The 22181-nt window shown below is 40.0% G+C and overlaps 1 protein-coding gene across 5 annotated transcripts in view; it reads left to right on the top strand.

Annotated features, from left to right (window-relative positions):
- LOC129777862 (uncharacterized) overlaps nucleotides 1-21720 on the top strand; it is a 175458-nt gene extending 153738 nt beyond the window's left edge. Inside the window, exons 2-5 of one of the 5 annotated variants that reach the window (XM_055784449.1) lie at nucleotides 9178-9940; nucleotides 19119-19247; nucleotides 21012-21148; nucleotides 21214-21720. In XM_055784449.1, coding sequence (XP_055640424.1) covers nucleotides 9661-9940; nucleotides 19119-19247; nucleotides 21012-21028 — 426 coding nt within the window. In that variant the 5' untranslated portion in view covers nucleotides 9178-9660 and the 3' untranslated portion in view covers nucleotides 21029-21148; nucleotides 21214-21720. Of the gene's footprint in view, nucleotides 1-9160; nucleotides 9941-17435; nucleotides 18508-19118; nucleotides 19287-21011; nucleotides 21149-21213 lie in introns of those variants that run through there. The other 4 variants (XM_055784440.1, XM_055784428.1, XM_055784432.1 and 1 more) reach the window with 4 other exon arrangements.
- The last annotated feature ends 461 nt before the right edge of the window (nucleotides 21721-22181 follow it).

Here is a 22181-nt window from a genome sequence, read left to right as displayed (position 1 = left end):
ACCACCTCTCGGGAGGGAAGCTCCTTAATCATCTGACAGGAATCGAGATCGGATGAAGTGATATCAAATTAATCGTTACGTTGAGCGGTTCCCAATCAAATTACGAAAATATTGCCATTACAATCAGCTCCAATAATAACGCAAGAATCATCTTCAATCACAGATACATTTGGCATTATAATACATCAAAAATCTAACTTTTGAAGCAGATTGACTATTTTGTGTGAATTTTTTATGCAACTGCATAAAATTGTGGGTACTTCCGACATTCCTATTTCTTGAAGAAAACAATGAAACTTACTTCCACATAAATTTCATAAATTGGTGACGACATGAATTTTTCGTTCGCCAATACTGTTATACCCCACGTACATTTCCACCTAATTTATTCACTGATACGACTGAATATTGATGAATTGTTCATTTGTTGATTTTTGTCAAGATAAATATAAATTAGTGGGATATTTACCGCTGTTTAATATTATCCAAGGTGTGTATATATATTTAAAACAGGTGAAGCATCATCATCACTTTGATAGGAAGGCCAATACGGTTTGTACAGCGTCATTTTTGCCTTGCCCATTCCATTAACCCAGAATCTTGGTGAAAGTAGATCACGTCTGAATTCATTCGAGTATGATATAAAAAATATTGTACCAGATATTTCCGCAATAGTTGAAGAGTTAACGGAATGAACTGGAATGAAAAGGTAAACTTTAAACTAACCAAAACTACGTTTAAAGAGAGTTGATACAATTATTCAGAACTGCTAAAAATCGGTTGCCGTAAGGAAAAAAACTTGAACTTTGAACTTTGGCAAGCCGCTCATAGATTCCGTGAAAGCTGTAAAAAATATTCGATTGCTATGGAACACGCTTCAGCGAATAAACCGTGGTTACTGTATTGTGCAATGGGTACATCATGTTCCACGTTATATTTAGTACAACCATTTTCATAGATATTTTCTTCTGTCCATCAGATTTTAAACTTACCCTAAGCATTTCTGGTGTTGCGGGATGAACAACTCAATTACAATGGATTACAATGTTTCCGAACGCCCCAAAGCTTATTTTCACGTTTGATAGAATTTGGTTCACTACAATATTTTCTGTAGCCGTTTGCATCTATGTAATTCGTTCTTCGTTGCTCGATCCTAGGCACGATTTCTATGGTGCATACTCTGATCGGAAAATGATCGCTACCGAATAAATCGTTCTAAACAGCCCTATGAAACATGCCGGTCAGGCGTTTCAATTGAACTGAATTGTCATCGGTTACCCAGAGAACATGCATTTTAAACAAATATCAGCTTTTCCATAATCATGATTTATATCGAAAGTTCCACGATATTATAAATAATTGATTCATTACATTCCATCTGCAAAGAGTTTTGCGTTCCATTTATATCACATTCATAATAATTAATAAGTACTCGTTCTTTACGAAGAGCGCCTCCTAGTCCCGTATGTCGCGAAATCGGTTAAAACATACTTGGAAACACTGAAATGGGAGGTCCTATCTGTGAGGTGCGTGAAAGACACAACGTCCTATCCCTCGCAGTTGACAGTATAACAGTGATGTTGATACTATATACTGCCAACACTAGTTAGCCATACATTGGGCATCATTTCCTCTCACAACAGACAACTGTCGAGCCGGTAAGTCATACTCAATATTTATTCCCTGTGTCGGGTGATTTCACTGTAGGTTTATACCGACTACATTGAGGAACCTGTACAGTAAATATATGAATGCTTCACACTATCCCACCCGCCGTATTCTCTAGACATTGCTCCATCCGATTACTACCTTTTTTCTATCGATGCAACATGGCCTGGTTCCAGCACTTCTCCAATTTTGATGAAGTCAAAAATTGGATCGATTCGTGGTTAACCGACAAACCGGCCGATTATTTCCGCAAAGAGATCCGTGAATTGCCAGAAAGATGGGAAAAAGTTGTGACTAGCGGTGCGCAATACTTTCAATACTTAGAATATTAAATTTGTAACCATTTTTGCAGAATAAAGCATTAATTTTTAAATAAAAAAAACAAGAAAATTATCGGTGTTCCTATTATTTTATTTGTAATGAAAAAATCGCCAATTATTTTTCAGGCAGCCCAATATATTAATTCAAAAATATTCAAATACACAGTACATTCTGAAATCAAAATATTATCGAAATGGTGTAAAAAATGTACATCCGTAACTTGTTGGCTTTGCACAAATATTGGATGTTAGACAACTACATTCAACATCATGGCAAAACGATAGAAAATATTATCAGCTTTTAGACTCGTTTCGGGTGATTTCAATTTCAAATTCACTGAAAAATTGATCAGGAAATAAAAATTCAATTGTTGTATCGAAATGGAAAATAATGTGTGAAATAGAAATTTAAAATCTGAGATTCTAATTTGAATAGTCTTGCGTGGACGCTGTGAATGCTTTTGCTAGAAATGATGGAAAACGAGTTCTTGATTCTATTTTCAACAGCACGAGTAGCGAATTTCGCCTCAGAGTCGTGAAACATTTACAAAATACAAACGAAATATAAATACCAGATACAAATGAGGAATAACTCAGGAATGATATATGCAAATGGTTTGTACATAAAACCCGTTCAATAATGGAACAAGAATTCAGAGAAGTAACCTCACTTACCCGAAACATGGTTCTCCAGATGGAGAACTAATGAATATTTTCCATCGAGGCACTTCCAGCAACTCATTGTAATGCTTACGAACGAATTAACGCAAATCATTCCACCTTACGACCACTTTCTCCGGCGCAAAAATATGTTGAAACACAACTATAATCACGTACCACCTTTGGAGTACAAATCATCTCCATTATTTTACAATCGCCCGTAGAAATCCCACAGCAGCACGAACTATGTGTATAGGGGAATTTTCCTAGTAGTTTGTCTGCGTAAACATAAACTAATGACTAAAGCCGACAAAAAGCATTATCCAGCTTCGCAAACTCAAGCAGGAGAGTACAAGCCTTCGGCTGTTGAAAAACTTTTCAGCCACCCAAAATACTCTCCACCCACGATTTCGTCCGTCGACAAAGTAAGTTAAGTGGGATTACACAAAAACAAATGAGCCGTTTGGGTGCCTAGATGCGGAGCGTTGGAACACTGAAACAGGTCAAGCTTCGGTTGTTGTTTTTATTCCTCTTAAGAAGATGAACAATCATTTACTTGGAAACTTGGCAAGATAATCCGGACCGACCACCGCCGAAGTCAATTTGGGGCTGGCTTCGTGGATCCAGTTGGGATGGTTGGGTGCTTGAAGGAAATTATAATCCATCAGAGCTCGATGTTGTAAAAAGAAGCAACAAAAAAAATAAGGGAGCAACAGTTCCTAGTCAGATTATAGAGAGTGGTTCAACGGATGCAGGTCGATTGGATTAGGGATAAGAATTCAGAGCGTAATAAAGGGATTCCAATTAGACAAAAAAGTGACAAACGAAATTTTCAGAGTCGTTTACCTTTCGTTTGTTTCTTTCATTGCCTAAAACGGAAGTAAATAATTTAATTAAAAGCAATATCTCATATTACTCGATTACCACATTTGAGCCAAGACATAAAAAATTCAAACCGTGTTTATTATCGATTCAACATAATTTGTTCCGGCGAATTCCCGCTTCACAAAATTTGATTAAATTTTGACAAACGCTTTGCATTTTTCATAAGTCAATCTCGCAGAATACCGAGGAGGGAAAGCATCGCTTCAAAGCCGTCTAAATAATAAAGCAATAAAACCGGATGAGATATCATCGCTATTACGCCATTAAAGTCAGTGCTCTCTGTGTTCCGTTTGTTTGCCACCCATCCTTCCGAATAGAGCACATCCTCGAAGGATGAAAATATGACAAGCGAAGACGAAACCGGGACCATAAATTTCTGTTTAAATGGAGCGATTGTAGCAGCTACAGCAGTAATAGTTATGTATTGTTGCAATGAAGCAAAAAAGGATCGAAAACGGCGCGTGTCTTGCCACCTACACGCCGAAGTAGTTTTTCCGCAGCTCACTCTCATATCACTTATCACAAAGCTTTTTTGTGTTCTTTGGGGGAGGACGATTCACCCTCACATGGTACACATTTTCGCAAATGTGTAACATCGACGGAGGCTATCCATCTAAACGTGTTTAGGCGATGCAAAGTCGGCCCTTTCAATGATGTAGATAGAGAGATGGTTTTCCTGATAAGTTTCTCTACTCACAAATTTAGTAATATATTTTCGTAAATTATGTCACATTGATAACACTTTTATTGTGACAATTTCTTTTCCTTTTTCCCATTGCCATTGTACGACCTAATCGTGCGGAACCCGTTGAATACGTTGCGGTTTTTTTATTAACAGACATATTTTTGAATTGCCGCTTGATATGAGTATAATGTGGCAGTGTGTAGGAGATATTTGTGAATCACGTCGAAAAAGACAAATAACCATGATATTTTTGTGCGTCATTTTCACTCCCCTGTATTCATAGAAACGAATGACTTTGGTGTTTGATGTTACTTCATTTTTAACAAAATTTTATGTGTAACAGTAACGAAAATCCTAGAAACCATTATCTAGTGTTTTGCCATAGGACTACGTTTTTCAATAATGGTGCCAAAATCAGAAAACAGAGCACGTTTTTATGAAACAAAGATTGTTCGTTCTACGCACAATATGGATAGAAAAAATATTGCAATCTAAGCTCCACCCATTTTCAATTTATCGAGTACTAGTCGGACTCGATTATATACAGACTCGGTTATGTGTGATTCTATTATATACAATTTTGGACTCGATTATAACAGTTTGGAAGAAAATATTTTTTTTTTATATAATATTTCAAATATGACTTATCTCAAGAAGAAATGTAACCTTTCAACGTTAAGGTGTAATTTAAGTGGCTATTACATGTACAATGCGGTAAAAATCGTGATTTTTGAAGATTTTGCTTGCATTTTCACCAGGAATTGTTTATATCGATATTGCAGCCAAATTAAGAAAGATACAAATTGGGTGTCAAAGAACAAATTGTAGAGCGGTTAAAAAGCTTCAATTTAATTGATAGTAACAATCTAGTTTAATATATTTTTTTTGAAAATTTTTTTTTGGACTCGATTATATACAGGATGCAATTAAACACAGTGAAAAGAAATCAGAAACTGTATATAATCGAGTCCGCGCTGTATAAACAAGCTTTTCGCGATTTCACAGTATTCACAAATCATTAGTCACCCGACTAGCAATCATAAGGTGACGAAGTTTCCCAGATAGCTGAGAGTTTAGTTTACTTTTCCAAGCGAGCGAATGAATTGATAAATTTGAGATTCCCTGTAATTCAAACCAGCGCACACATTATCATGCTGGGGTTTTGGGTTCGATTTTCGCTCTGACCGGGCGACGTCAAATAAAATTCCTCCAACCTGCACACGTTTTCTAGAGCTTGCCACTCAAAATACATTTGAGACGTATTATTTGACATAAGAAATCTCAACTAAGTACTGATTAAAATGACGCTAGTTAATACCTACTTTGAGACACAAAAATTCCACTGGACACGATACCGCTATTTGGAAAGTTAATAGTAAAACCATGCATACAGTAGTCTTTCTCAATGCTGATGTCAGACACAGCTGCTCGGTACAGAGGAAGAATGGAAGATTGATACAGCACACAGTAGTGCAAGTTTTGCGATTTCAAAGTTAACACCTCGGTGTTGGCTGACCGAAGTGGTACGACAATTACTTTCGAACGATTAACGGTGTTGTATTAGCGATGTTTCTTACTTATTGTTGAGTAATATTTTGAAACAATATTTCTAAATATATCCCTATATTCTCGTACACCTGTACACCCCTCGGCATAATGTTCATTCAATAGACAAGTGTTCATCTAAATATTGTATTAATCTTGAAAAACGTATGTCTTTTCTACGTCACCTTTACTTCCCATGGGTGTCACCTTTTTCGAACTCTATTTCCCGTGGATTTCAACAGCAGTGGATCATATCTGTGGATCAGCTATAAAAAAGTCTTTCATTTATTGATCCACAAAATTTCTTCCATACCTTAAAAACTGCTTTGATACCAACATATTAAAATCACAAAAAAACTGAAGCTGAAGTGCTAATGAAACAAAATTAAAATAAAATAGATGGGATGAAAACAACAATTATCTATAAATATGCTTGAAAGTTCATTGAAGTCAAGATTGGTCAGCGATAGATGCATGATGTTGGATGGCTGTGAAAGCACTATAAATACTGTGCTCGCTCTGGCCAACCTCAGTTTCTATTTGGCTACTGTGTTGAACGGACGTGCAAAATTTTTCGCCGCGAAATACATTCCCAGAATATCCGAGTAGTGAGCATAGTGCAGAGCTCGCACTGACCGGCAGAGGCAGAGTAGGAGAAAATTATTAAGTAGAGAGTGTTGCGTCGGTTTTCTTACCATTTTGTGCAGATTGGTTGCGTATGATTAAATCACACGTACGAATTGTAGACTTTTAGCATTATCATCAAAACAAATCAAAACCACGTAAACCCATTGGCACTTTTTGGCGCTTCAAAACTTTCGATTGCAAAGTTATTTTAAGACTGTTGATTCATTCCAAAATAATATCCGATGTAATCGAAAGCGAATTCATTCTTTTAATTTGTTGCTGGAAGAGAGCTTCTGTAAATTTTGGAGCGTGTTCGGATTTATTGGTGTAATGAAGACGATTTTTCAAATTATCGAGGCTTTCTCAAACTCTCAGACTTTTTCAGTTCATTTTCCTCTACCCTAAAAAAAAGTTGATGGGTCTGGGCCTAGGGGCACTGACTCGATTTTGACATAAGACTGTGGTTGTGTGTAGTAATTGCATTTGAATTGAGTAGTAAAAAAAGGGAAAGGGGAAGTAGATTGGGCAAGTGCATTCGAGGAAGTGAAGCGGGCTCCTAAGGAAGACATATATGGGAAACATAATATTAACTATGACATCCTAGACCACAATTACAAAAATTGTTAGTAGCAAGACCTACACGATAAAGACGTGAATTGAGCTCGAACTGACTGAATTTTGGGGATAATAGAGTAAAGCTATCTTCCAAGATCATCCCTTCATTGATTTTGCCGACTTATAAATGTCTGTTTGTCCGAAAAATGTAGAATAACTCATGATACGTATTGACTCACATTGCGAGCTAACGCCGAGTTGCTGGCAAAAAGATTGCTCGTTTTGTCGGGGAGGAAAGCGAGTGGTTAATGCAATGGAAAAACATACCCATTTTGATCGTCTAATGATTGAACTTTTTGCTGCGAAAACACTACCCTACCACACATTCCATTTGGCTCGGATTTCGTAGTCCTACGATAACAATGCGGTCGTGTCTTGGAAACCACGTTTTTCATATTTTCATATATTTTTCGCCGCCCCCGAGATCATGGCTAACACGTATTTGTGGCCCTTTAAAAAAAGGTTGAGTACCACTGTTCTAGAGGACAAACCGGCAAGAGTTCGATGAAACGAACTCTGCACGAAATCGGTGGCTATCACCAGCCCCTAGTGACTCGTGATGTTGGGAATCCCATAATGCCTCAGCTCAAAGGTAGATTACAGCTCATATTCATTGATATTCTATTTTGACGTCTACAATAATCAAGATGAATATGATACTGGATAGATAATGAACATCAAAACATTTTCATCAACATCTTCATGAACATCAGAACAGAAGTTCATCTGCTCATATTCACTGGTTACCTAGATCTGTGATTTTGTTTTTGATTTCTAGGAACGGATGATCCGCGGTTCTGATTATTCGCGATAGAGAGTTCCATAGTAAATCTATAGGCAATTTTACGCAATTTTACAGTGAGTGGTAGGCCCATGCTTTTTTGTTTCTGGTCTTGCCGTTCACATTTTCTGACCACTGGTGTTCACGACCGCATGGGTAATTTGATAATATCTGTATTGATAAAACATAGTTTTCATTTTTTTTTTATATCTGTATTATAGTGACTTTCAACTCATTTGGCTGGTTCGTCACTTTTTTTACTTCCATTTTTGGAAGAATGTCGGGAGTGAGAATTGAACTCGTGACCTTTAGCGTGAAAGACATGGATGTTACCACTACGCCAGATCGCCTCCACTAACATAGTTTTCATGCTGAAATATCATTTTTTGCAAGTCTAATATTTTTTCAAAGAAAGCATTCTAATTGGCTTTATTTTGATATGTTGAACATCCGAATCGGTCCTAATCGGCCAAAAGTTATGATTTTTTAAAAAGACGGGTGGGTAATGTCGGGGACATAACCGGAGTGACGTAGGACTATACAAAGGGGACAGCTTTTGTTAAATATATATTTTAAATATATTGTTTTATTTTCTTCTCCTACGTGAATACCTACCTATCTACCTGAAAAATGGATTAGTTTACTGTTTACTCTTTATGAATATGTTGATGGTTCTGAAAAGAACCTTTGGTGTTGTGTTTTTGTTATCACTTGATATTCCCATCTTGTTCGGTTAAACCTTCCTGTTTAGCTATTGCGTTTGCCACTCGCCACAGCTTTCACAGTTGGAAAATTTCTTCCCATCCAGCTTGTGACATGTTGTTCAGTAAATTACATTTAATGCAACGTGCCGGAGAAACACTTTGCCACTCACTGAAACTAATTGTTGCCTTGATGAGCGCCGAACCGAAGCTGCTCTGTTCTTGATGCGGGTTTTCTGATTGTCGTGAGCAGCTTTGCAAGCCAACTCGAGCACTCCGACGGCCGAAACTCTATAATCGCTGTTAGGTATACTGGTGCTCCGGCACCAATCCGTTCGGCCTAGTTACCCTTGCGGAGCAATCAGTGAATGCGACCAACAGGGAACTGGAGACCTGCACGGTTCGAGTGAGACTTTGCCTTTCCCTTAACTTGTCCTCCTTTGTTACGTCCACGATGCCGATGCCGTACAACCACACGGGTTTACGGTTTGAAAGAAAATAAGATATTTTTTGGGGTCCGCGTGTTTTATACTCTAGCGGTACACACTCACAGGATAGAGACAAATCGGCAGACTCAGCCAGAGTGGCGAGTCCAACGAGACGAACGAATGAGCGTTAAAAGGGAGCGATGGCAAAAAATACATCATACTGACTTTAACCTCCGACCGAGAAGGTCGCGTTTTCTTTCAGCTCGGCAGTTTGGCGTTTTGGACAGCGGACTAGGACGTCTCCCCCTGGCGATTCCGAAGGAGTTAATTTTAATTATTTTTAAGTGGCAGCAGAAGAAGAGTGGAAGAAAGCAACAGCTCGCGTCGACTGTGGAGAGCGGGCGCTTGCCGGCAAACCGGAAAAGCGCGCGCTTTTCGGCGTCATAGACGCCACGCCCCCTTTTCGGGCAGTGTTGGCAGTTCAACTGTAGTGTTGCTAAAATAAAAAATATAGTTAAAAAGAATTTAAACACGCATACTGACAGTGAAGTGGCTGAAAACAATTATCACAACAAGTGATTTTTCATAGTGATTCGCGTCAATTGGTGGTTTTAAAGTGCTTTACCGGAACAAAGTGAACTTTCGGGTACATATCCCACTAGTGAAGATCCCTCAGTAAAGAATTTTTTTGTGATTATCACACTTTTTTCTGCTGACTATATCAGTGATATAGTCAAGCAGAAGCATGGCTTCTAGTAGCTCCGGGCCTCCGGGAGGCCAGGCTACAAACTTCTACGAGGGCAGGCCTACCGAAGCCACCGCTCCACTATGGGCGGACCCCTCAAATGGCAACCTCCAAATACTGCTTCTCAGAGCTACAGGAGACAAGGTGCTTCCAACGAACCCCTTCACCGTGAGCAAAACCATCAATGCAGTTGCAAAAGATTTCAACAGCGCAAAACCACAGCGCGATGAAAAGAAGAAACTGCAATACATCTTGACAACTAGGGACGAGGATGTTGTCGGTAAGTTGCTTTCTATTACTAAACTAATAGACAACACCCCTGTAGAGGTGATCTTCCACCCAACTTTGAACCAACGCAAATGCGTTGTAACATGTAGAGACGTAATCGATTTAAAAAACGAAGAACTAGCGAAAGAGCTTTCCGATCAGAAAGTGATCGACGTTAAGCGCATAACCAGAAAAGACGGAGAATCCATTATTCCTACACCAACACTAATCCTCACAATTCGCGGAACCGTTGTTCCCGAATTCATATATTTTGGCTTCATTCGCGCTGGGACTCGGAACTACTATCCGAACCCCATGCAGTGCTTCAAGTGTTTTAATTTTGGGCACACCAGCATAAGATGCAAACGCGAGGACCCGCTATGCAGAAACTGCAGCAAAGAACATCCCAAAGACTTCGATTTTAAGATGTGCAACTCTCCAGCACTTTGCATCAATTGCCAAGGAAACCACTCCTCTTCTAGTAGGAAGTGTCCTAAATGGCTTGAAGAAAACGAAATAACTAGGACAAGAATAGATCGAGGAATCTCTTACAGAGAAGCCAAGAATCTACTCACCCAAAACAATGGTCCAACCTTTTCAAGCGTCTTACAAGATAGAATTAACAAAATTCGGGCACCAATGGCCGGCTGCAAGTGCAAATGCAAGAATCAGAACAAAAATCTGAAGATGAAACCCAAATCAATAAAGAAAGAAAAAGAACAAAAAATGAACAAAGAACCACAACACCAACGAATAACAACAACACAACCATAACAAAAAACAGCAACAACAACAACAACGCACATCAAACAATAAAAAAAACAACAACAACGTACATACATCAAAAAACAACAACACACACACAACAAACACCCCAAAGACCTCCACACCAAACAAGAACAACAACACCCCGAAGAATGCTTCTCTTTCCAAGGGTAAAGGACAATCGAACTAATCCTCTTTGGATAGTCCAAACACAACACAACTAAGACTTAGGAATTAGAGTTAAATCACTCTAACACATTCACTCCAATACAGAAATTCGGGATACAATAGAATATCAGAAGTATCCGACAAAATATTTTAGAATTGAAAATGCTTATTTCGAGCTCCAATCCTACAGTCATAGCCCTTCAGGAAACTATGACACCAAACAACTTCGATAAAAATTTCATTCCAAAGTTCATCACATACTTCAAAGAGGGTCCCAACCCCTCAAAAAACGAAGTTGCAATCGCAATCAAAGATGGCACTCCACATGATCTTCTTCCCATTACCACTGATCTTCAGGCAGTGGTAGTGCGCATTAAACACCCCTTTCCAATCACCGTCGTTAGCATCTACATCACTAATGATTCCAATCCGAACACTCTACGCGGCCAACTGGACCACTTGTTCGCCCAACTTCCCGCCCCAATCATGCTTATGGGTGATTTCAACGCCCACTCATACGCCTGGGGAGGTGCATACCTCGATCGAAAAGGATCCATCATTGAGGATTTCATATCCGACCATTCTCTTCTCCTTCTTAACAACGGCCAACACACCAGAATCCATTATTCTGGTACTACTTCAGCCATCGATCTCACTATAGTATCAGACAAACTCTCTTCAAAGCTTTCTTGGAACATCCACGATGATACTTGCGGAAGCGATCATTTTCCAATCTTCACTTCCTTCGGCCAAACTTCTCCAGAGTTTTCAACAAGGCCAAGATGGAAATTTGAATACGCTGACTGGGCTGGCTATCAGTTTGACATTGAAAACCGCCTCTCCGCTAAACGAGATTGGACAGCCGAGGAATTCTCCAAAGTTGTCCTAGAAGTTGCAATGGTGCACATCCCCAGAACCAGTGGCATCCCTGGCAGGAAATGTGTCCCATGGTGGTCGCCTGAGCTGAAGGCAGCGATCAAAGGTCGACGTAAGGCCCTACGCAAATTAAGAAAGGCCCATCCGGACAGCCCACTGAGGCCCACTCTGCTTACAGAGTTCCAAAGGGCTCGCAAAGAAGCTAAGACTGCTATCAACACAGCCAAGCACAACAGTTGGGTTAAATTCGTCAGCGAAATTAATCCCAACGCGTCAACAAAGGAGTTATGGAGTAAGATTGGCAGGCTTCATGGCAAGAAAAGGAGCAAAGAATATAATCTTCTAATTAACGGTCAATACACCAATGACCGGAAAATCATCGCCGAAGCGTTTGGAGATTTCTTTGCATCCGCCTCCTCCAATCAAAACTACGACCAAACCTTTCTAACCCACAAAACGGAATGCGAAAGAATTCCCATCGATTTTCATACCGATGTGGAATTTGACTTCAACAAAAACCTCTCCCTCAAAGAGCTCGATTGGGTACTGAACAAAGTCAAACAAGGATCCACAGGACCTGATGACATCAGCTACCCTATGCTTAAGAATCTACCCCATCTCGGGAAAAAAGCACTTCTGAAGCTCCTCAACAATGTCTGGGACAGTGGAACCCTCCCCAGTTGCTGGAAAGAGGGTTTAATGATCTGTATCCCGAACAACCATCTTCTTGACAATTTCCGCCCCATCACTCTTCTAAGTTGTGTTGGGAAAGTCATGGAAAAAATGATCAATCGACGCTTAACGACTTTTCTAGAGTCAAATAAGCTGATTGATCCCAGACAATTCGCCTTCCGTGCGGGAAAAGGTACAGAAGATTGCCTTGTAGCAATCGAAAAAATCCTAGACGACGCAACTGAAAAATTACATCACATTGACATTGTTTCCCTGGATTTATCCAAGGCCTTCGATCGGGCATGGAGGTACCCAGTGCTGAAAAGCCTTTTCGACTGGGGGATTCGTGGGAGATTAGGTCTCTTCATTAAAAGTTTTCTAGAAAACCGGTCTTTCAAAACCGTTATTAACGACCACCAATCTTCTCTAAAAATCCCAGAAAACGGCTTCCCACAAGGCTCAGCACTTTCACCAACCCTCTTCAACATTGCCATGCAATCTCTATTCGAGATTATCCCGGACCATATAAAGGTCATAGTCTATGCAGATGACATCACTCTTATCTCTACGAGCTGCTTCGGCTTAATTCAGAGAAAGAGGCTTCAAAAAACCTTAGACTCCATCCAAAACTGGGCTCTAAAAACAGGTTTCAAACTTTCCCCGGAGAAATCCAAACACATACATATCGGAAAAGCTCTCAGAAGGAGAACCTATCTTCAGCTCAACAAAATCCCGATCCCTACAATGAGGACATTGAAAATACTAGGGGTTACTTTCGACAAGAAACTCAACTTCCTATCACATTCCCAAAAGACCAAAATAGCCACCAGAAAGAAATTGAACATCATCAAGGCTTCGTTCGGGCGGGAGACCCTTCTCCAAAAGTCAAAGCCTGCTTCAATAACCTCGTTGCATCCAATTTTCAAATCAACCACCAGGTATACACAGATGGTTCAGTCAGTGCCGATGGAGTTGGATGTGGAATCTTTGAGAGTAGATACACTGGTAGCTTTTCTCTTCCACCGCAATGCTCCGTCTTCAGTGCGGAAGCTTTCGCCCTTTTAATAGCTACCCAAGAATGCACCCATGAGTTTCTTCCTACCACAATATTCTCAGACTCAGCTAGCTGTCTCCACGATCTTCTAAGTGGAAACAGCAAACACCCATGGATTAAGCAAACAGAAGAGGCTGCTTCAAATAAAAACATCTCCTTCTGCTGGGTTCCTGGTCACTCAGGAATCCGCGGAAACACAGCCGCCGACATACTGGCCGGCAAGGGCAGCAAAATAGAACCCCCAGACATGCCCTGTCCTCCATCTGACATTGTCCGCTGGGTAAAATAGCAAGTCCGTGAAAGTTGGGACATAGGTTGGATAAACAGCCGTCCCACTCATCTTCATAAAATCAAAAATTCCACTCTCCCTTGGGAGGACCGTCTCAATAGTAGGGAAAGGCAAGTCCTTACCCGTCTTCGAATTGGGCACACTAACTTCACCCACTCACACTTGTTCTGCAGAGCCGAAAAACCCCAATGTGCTTGCAACGAAGCTCCGGTTTCCGTTAGCCATCTTTTAATTGAATGTCAACGTACCAAAGATGCTCGAGTCCGACACAACATAGGTCAGAGTCTCCGAGATATCCTCAGTAGAGACGAGACCCAAGAAACCAATTTAATTGCGTTTCTGAAAGAAACCGACTTCTTTGGTAAAATCTAAACCGAAATACTAAATACCTTGGAAATTGCTTATTAAAGTTCGCCACTTCACAGTCATGTATGCGTGTTTATGTGTGTATACACATGTATGTACGGGTCGGAAGGAAGGTATTCATACATGTATATACATGCATTCAATAATAATAAATAACAAATAATATAATATATACTTTCATACCCACATCTATCTTCTATCCATTACATTATACTTTAATCAACTTCCTATTCCTACAGCCACACTCACCAAGGAGGATAAATTCATTAAATAAACCTCTCCATTTTTCAGCAATACTATATACCATTAAATTCAAAACCACTATATTTTATTATCTATTCAAACTGTATTTCATTTCATTTCACCCCACCCCACACCCACTCCTCCCCTCTTTCCTTCCCTACCACTCCCACCCCCTTCCACTCCACTAATCCCACCCAAATCCTTTCCACTCCTTTCCTTCCTATCCTCCTGAGAAGGGCCTTTTTGTTTTTTGGCTTTGGAACACGCCTTTCGCTGGGTCACTTGTGCTTCGTTACTGCTTTGGTCCTCGGATCAGTAAATTTTTACTTTTCTTTACAGCATATATTAAATATCTTATGAAGCATAGGATCCCTTCCTACCTTCTTCTTTAACCGAGAGTCGAGCGGACAGATCTGATGAGTGATTTTTTTTGGTTTCCCTTTCGCCAGTCCCCTCTGGGCTGGTTTTATTGTGGCTCTTCACTGGGCTAGAGGCGAATGAACTGCAAAGTTTAAAGCCTCTTAAAAACAAAGAAAGAAAGAAAGAAAATACATTCATTATGATTTGTTCGCTCGTTGGATTCACATGCAGGCTAAAAAGGGTCCTTTTCAGGATCACAAAATTATCTTCAATCTAAAGAGTTTATTTTTTTGTTATCACTCGATATCCCCATCTTGTTCGTCTAAACCTTTCTGTTTAGCGATTGCATTTGCCACTCGCCACAGCTTTCACAGTTGGAAAATTTCTTCCCAGCCAGCTTTGTGACATGATGTACAGTAAATTACATTCAATGCGACGTGCCGAAGCGCCACTCAGTGTCGCATTGGAGGCGATTTTAACCTGTAATTGAACATTTGCGATGACAGTGGTTCAGTGTTGACTTTCAATGTGGGGTCATAATTTGGATCTCTATGTTTACAAAAATGTCCAACTAAATAAGTCGCATTACATGTCCGTCCAATTAGCTAAATGTCGAACTAATTGTAAAATACTGTACTTTCAATCTGGAAACAATTTAAGAATTGGTGAAAATTGAATAATCAGGAAAGTCCCCAACTATCAATAAGCTCAGAACAACTGCCAAATTCACATACTCATCAGATCCTGGCAAACAAATTATGAAAACCTCAATTTGTGTTTTATTATTATTTTGGATAATGTTTTAGAAAGCATTGAACTTTATTTCCTAAACTCTTTTTTGGAAGGTTTAATGGCCCTGAAAAGCGCCTTGTTTTATGGAATGGTTCCAATTTAGAAAACTTAGTACTCGTGGTTTTGAAAAAAAAAACATTTCGAACGCCCTCGATGCCGCCTTGTTCTGGATTTACCACCAAAGCAGATTGTAAAAAGAACAAACTTTTATCTTCTGCTACCTGCTGCCGTTTTGCGATTGCGTTTGCCACTCGCCACTCGCCACTCGCCACTCGCTGCAACTGCCTGTTGTCTTGATGTCCACAGAACCGAATGTGTTCTGTTCCGAATGCGGGTTTTCTTATCGTCGCCAGCAGCTTTGCCAGCTAACTCGATTACTTCGGCGGCCGAAACTATATAACGCCGGCTAGGTGGACTGGTGCACTGGTACAAACGTGCTCGGCCTAGCTACCCTTGCGGGGAACTCCAGATCAACACGGTTCGAGCGGGATTTTGCCTTTGCCTTCACTTTTGCTCCTTTACCATGTCCAGACATGGCTGCTTGAGTTGGTTTGTTGATGTGTTGTGATGCGAACCGATGTGGTGTACGGTTTGAATGAGAATGATCGTTACGGAAGGAAGGAAGGTCTTGTATTATAGAGACTTTAAACTTTTGCAGTTCATTCGTCTCTAGCCTTGAGAAAGGCCCTTTGAAAACTCTACTCTACTCTATTACTCTACTCCAGCGCTACCACCTCCGCCCTCTTGCCTTGAGAAAGGCACTCGATCCCTCGCCGTCCAGCTCGTCCAGCAACGATGTTGTCCAGTCGGTGTCCACACAAAGAATGATCGTTACGGCAGCGGAGCGGGGATTTTTAAGCTGACTGGCTGGCTCGAGAATTACGCATGTGTGAGACTGCGACCAATGTTTCCCCCTTTTTATTTTTTTCCTTTCCAATCGTGCTTCATTCTATTTCGCTGCTGCTCTGGTTGCCCGTTTTGGTCGGTACGATTTGAGGAGCACAAAATGGACCAATCAAAAATGGGCACATAGTGCATTTGGACAATGCTTGATATTTCACAATTATTCAATTATTTATCTCAAGAAAAATGAAATGTTATTCGTTATGATAGATGCGTAGATATATTTCCTATCAATTGATGCAAAAACCTTTGCGATCTATTGAGAAATGCTCGAGTTATAAGCGTTACAAATCTTGCATTTTTTCCTACTTGTTCAGTGCCTAGATTTCCATTTCACCCCCTATATCTTCCGGTTAGACGTAGTCCTACGTCAAAAAAGGCATGCTGTATCAGCTCATGCGAAACCTACATTAGAGCTCAGAATCACAAAAGTGATGGTGTTTGTATTTCTACGCGCTTGAAAGCGAGATTCGGTCGTGATTATTTCTATTAATTTCTATTTACAACCATTTAATGTAGTCGGTAATGGGTAAGAAAGTCCGAATTGAGCAAAGCCATAGATAATCTTCGAAATTTTTACGTTTGATATTGCACATAGGTTATGAGTAGTCCGGATATTTTTCATAAGCTTATTCTGTGGATAACGGCAATGAAATCGATATCACATTAGATTAGTTGATGTCATTGATTATGTAGGGGATTCCGTTTGGAGATACGAGTAGGATCTGCAGTATTTGAAGCGCAACACATGCTACACATTGTTCACCTAGTAAAAAAAAGTAAATTAGAACACTTATACCAAGCCATCTTTTATGTGCTATGAATTAAACAATGTAAAATGATAAATTTCTAACCTTTTCAGCGTAAAAAGAATACTTGAAACAGGGAAATTTGATGACAAATTCTGATATACGTGCTATCGGAGTACTACCATTAGGTAGGAACACACTACGTTTTGTTAAAAACGAACAAAAGATGGGACAGGTATTCTAAAATGTATCGCCTTGTCGTACTCGAAAATGCCAATTGTCATATGATGGCTGAGTATTGAGAAGTTTGGTCTCTTTTCCAGCGTTATAAAAGTTACAACTGATGGTATTTCTGTCGTTGACGTTCTAATCAGCTACATGAATGAGCTTTTCATTCTGTAATAAACTGTAGTTAAACATTGAGCGAAATACAGTAGCTATAGATACAGGATGTATTCATTCGGAATGGACACCAATGCGAAACGACATCTAATTCACACCGGTTAGATTCTTCTTCTCTTTTTCCAGTGAAAGAATAACTTTGTTCTAAAATAATTAAAATCACATCGATACCGGGAAAGGATTCATAAGAGCATAATCAGTGGAGCAAAGCATGCTAAAGCGACAAGCGGGAGAAAATAGTAGTCGGATGGGGAATCAAAAAAGCCATCAGATGAAGTTCATTGCAACTGTGCCCTGAAAAAAGGGGTCAATGGAAGAAAAGTTTAATTAAAATTTGAATTAACAGTTGCACATTCAATGAGTGACTGTGTCTTTTTCATCCTCTTTAGATAGGATTTTTCTCCGATGTGTTTTTTTTTGTATCGATGGTTCAAAGTTGTTCTGTTTCAATTTTGTTGGCTAAGCGGTTTCGAGTTCACAGCCGATTGGAATTTGTCAGATGGTTTGGTAAAGTATTTCTTCTACTGGAAAAAAATCGGCTCTGTGCCACTGTCAATGGAGTTATGTTCTTTATTCGATTTCAACGGGGAAGAATATGCTTAACTTTTAAGTCTTCCATTCGGACTGGCGGGTTATCATCGCTTCGTTATCGGAGTTGTGTTGGAATTCCGATCGTTGCATGACCATTAATCGCATGAAATTCAGAAATTCAACAGAAATCATTCATATTTCTCGTATCGAAAATCACCACCCGAGGTCGGAAAGCAACACTTAACACCGCGTCCGCAGCGATGTGTTTTATTGAACGTGCAATCGCACCACATTTTTAAAATTGAATTTCGATTGCCAACATATAGACAGTCTATGTTCAAGCGTACGTATCTCGAGTGCCATTCGGTGAATCGAACCAACGTTTCCAGTTCCGAAAAGGGTAATCCCGCGTAGGTTCCGATGTGGTCTTTCACGTTTTGTGCAATTGTTATGAGCATATGTTTCCATTCTCTGCGGTGTGAGTGCCAAACGTGCAGATTTTCCAGTCTCTCGGGATCTCTTTATCTGTCCGCGAAAGTGCATTGAAATAGGAGACGACACGCGTTCCGCTTTTTGGATCCGCAGAAACGATGCACAGAAAGATGCGCTCCTTTTGCACCAACCAGTTCCGATCGTAATGGCACAAAGATGCCATAGTGTCGAAGGAATGAAAGACGCCGCAGTCCTCCCTCATTCCTTCTGATGTTTTGCATTGGGGAAGACGAATCCCCAACAGGACGACTGGCCCCCGTTCTGAGGCATGAAGATCGTGGATGAAATATATATTTTTGCCATGCCCCAAACGACAGAACGAAGGAGGAATGCTCGAAAAAAAACCATTAGAGACATGTTGGTTTTATTGCTCCCGCCGCAGTGATAAGAGAATATGAATGATATCCCGCCGAACGTTCGTTCGTGTGTCCTTTTCTCCGCCGCTTTCCTTCAAATCCCTAGCGGAAAAAAACTGATTTTCCCCATGCGGATTTTATTAAAATTTTCGCTTTTCTTTTTTTCTTCACAGCAAACGGTTGCGACATTGTTGGAGCCACGGCTAACGACCTAGTACTACACCTACGAATTCCATCGATTTACATGACCAGAAGGCGCCTGTCGGACGGCTGCGAGGAAATCTACGTCAATCTGCAACTCGGTACAAACAGGTCAATGTATTATCAAACAAAAACTATAGGTACAATAATAACTTCGTATTTTAATCTAACGACCTTCCTAAGAATTGTCCCGTTCGGGATACTTCTCCCAAAATGATGCTAGAATAATAGAAACGAAAACATATTTTCCAATATGTTGTATCGACGATAAATAGAATCTGTTCCCACACTTGCGAAGTGAAGTGAAGCCCTCGAAAAAATCATTTCCGTTAGACATTTGATGGATTTTTTTTTCTCCTCGTTCCCCCACATGCTTAAACCAAATGCTTTGAATGCTTAAACCAAAGTGAACCTTTTGGAGTACTTCCGCTCTACAGTCGAAAGCTTCTTAAGAATCCTGCTGCTACTACTGTTGCTCTTTTCAGTTCAGTCACCTATAAAGTAACTATTTGTACGACCGTCAACATCTTCGAAGCGAAGTGACTCTGGGCACAGGATAATGACACAAGTTGGGCCCGAACATGTTTCTCCTCAATCATAACCGTCTCAATACATTAGTGTGTCTATTACGGCTCGGGAAGAAACTGTATCGGGTAACAATGTTCTTTTCCGTTTGCCGTTGGAAAATGGTTCCCAAACATCAATGCATCAATGGAAGGTTCGAAAAATATATGGAAGGCTTCACATAAAGCTATGCTCAACGAGTTCTTGAAAGTTTTGCCCGTTCTCGACTCGTATGAATGCCCGCTTCTGATGTTTCTCTGTCAAACGTTCCAATTCGGGTGCATGGCGTCCCCCTTCACTTCAAATTTGAAATCGGCTTCCTCCGGCACTCGCTATGATTTTCCACCCCGAACATCGGGCACACAAAAATTTCTGCGTGGCGTTGAGAGTAGCAATAAAAGTTTAAAAGTTTTAGGGGCTTCAACTTCAAATAGTCGTCCTTATAGTCGATCGATTTTCTAAGTTGACAATGAATATTACAATCATATTTTTTGAAATATCATGTCGTGGAACTTTTGGATAGGAAACAGAGATCCGTACCGATAAAAATCTTCCATTATGGTCAATATCTAATCATTTAAATGACAACAAGATTTGCTGTTTGGTTTTTCAATGATGAAGCACATTTTTGGATGAACGGATACGTCAATCAGCAAAATTGTCGTATTTGGTCCGATGAGCAACCACAAGCAAAACAAGAGTTGCCAATGCCTCCCAAAAATGTACTGTTTGGTGCCGTTTGTGGCCCGTACTTCTTTAAAATGAAGACGAGAACAACGTTTCTGTCAATGGTGATCGCTATCGTACAATGATTTCCAATATTTTATTGGCCAAAAATACACGAGCCTGATCTGTGGTTGCAACAAGACGGTGCCGCATGCCTCACAGCACACGAAACTATTGCGCAATGAATTTGGTCAACTCATATCTCATCTCTTGAAATTTAGAAGCAAATAATATGGGTACCTGTCATCTCATAATTCGTCAGTAGTTGAAACATGTCGTCGGCTGACAGCAAACGCAAATATTGGGCACTATTCTTGAATCGTGATAAATGCCTCCCAGGTGCTTTACCCAGAGTGAATAAATTATATTTTGATTCAAATGTTTTGTCGGTACCATAAAAGCATCCATCATTCCCTTTTTCGGGGCATACAAAGTAGACATCGTAAAAACTACGCTTGCAGGGTGGGCGTAAAAATTGCCGAAATATATTTCATGAATTAATCATCACTTATTCTCCCCGTTTCCCTCCAATTGTCTTATTCTCTTTTTATTTTGTTTCACTTTGTGTTCCACAGGTGCTGCACATAATTGATGACATATTAACACCCACCACAGTCAATCCATCAACTTCATCGGAACTGTACAAACGCCCAGACGCCTTCCAGTTCATCAAACATGCCAGGAACCTAGACATCAATCCGCATCGGATGTGGTGAGCGGTGTACCTTCCGTTTGCGAACAATTTACTAATTCACACTTGGTTTTTCTTGTTTGCAGCTAATTCGGGAAAAGATTGAGATGGTGAGAATATAGCATCGTCAAATAATCCGCAGGAAACCCTGACCTTCGAGAGTAATCTGGATAATGTTTTCCTCTTTCCGGTGAAGCGAAAGCGAGAATGCCAAAAGGTGAACAACGCCTTCGAACTTACAAGCACAATTAGATCAAGGCTACACACATACAGTATATCCTCCAGCCACACTCTGACCTTCGTTCTCTGTGACCTAAATATTCCGCCGGAAGGAATGCCGAGAACATGAGCGGGCGCCTCGCTTCACATAAGATTTATGGATGAGTCGCACGGAGATCGATGGTGACGAACAAGATCTGGACACTCAAAGAAATGATTTAACGTCCTTCGAGCAGAAGTTGTTTCGCCAAACCTCAAAGTTGTTTAACAAAATTGAGCTGTCACTACCAGATAAAATTTATATTTTGAAGAAATGTGAAACACATTTTTTTTTTCCTGTCATGTATTTTTTTTGTAAATAATAAATAAAAGCACCGTGTTCTTACATCTATTTATTTACCCGATATGATCACATTTCACCACAAACTGGATACCGTTCACAAAGCTTACATCATTTAGAAATGGGGCACTTCATCTTGACTATAGTGGCGCTCCCAAAGGTCGGTGTTAAAAACCTCTAAAACAACAATAACTGGTTACATAAATTTACACTATTGCTCAATGGTCCAGGTGGTGCATTTAAGTAGAAATTAGCATTTAGAGCTCGACAGTTATTCTCTAGGCAAAAACTGTCTTCGACAAAGTTGTTACATGTAACTGAGCGCTCATTTTTATGTTATCAAAAAAAATTATAGGAGGTTGTGTCCAAGATACGACCGCATTGTTGACGTAGAACTACGCTGTTTTTTTGACGTAGGACTACGTCTAACCGGAAGATATAGGGGGTGAAATGGAAATCTAGGCACTGAACAAGTAGGAAAAAATGCAAGATTTG

This window comes from Toxorhynchites rutilus, chromosome 1 (genome assembly GCF_029784135.1).
Source record: "Toxorhynchites rutilus septentrionalis strain SRP chromosome 1, ASM2978413v1, whole genome shotgun sequence".
Classification (NCBI taxonomy): Eukaryota; Metazoa; Arthropoda; class Insecta; order Diptera; family Culicidae; genus Toxorhynchites; species Toxorhynchites rutilus.
This window is presented reverse-complemented; position numbering and strand designations above follow the sequence as displayed.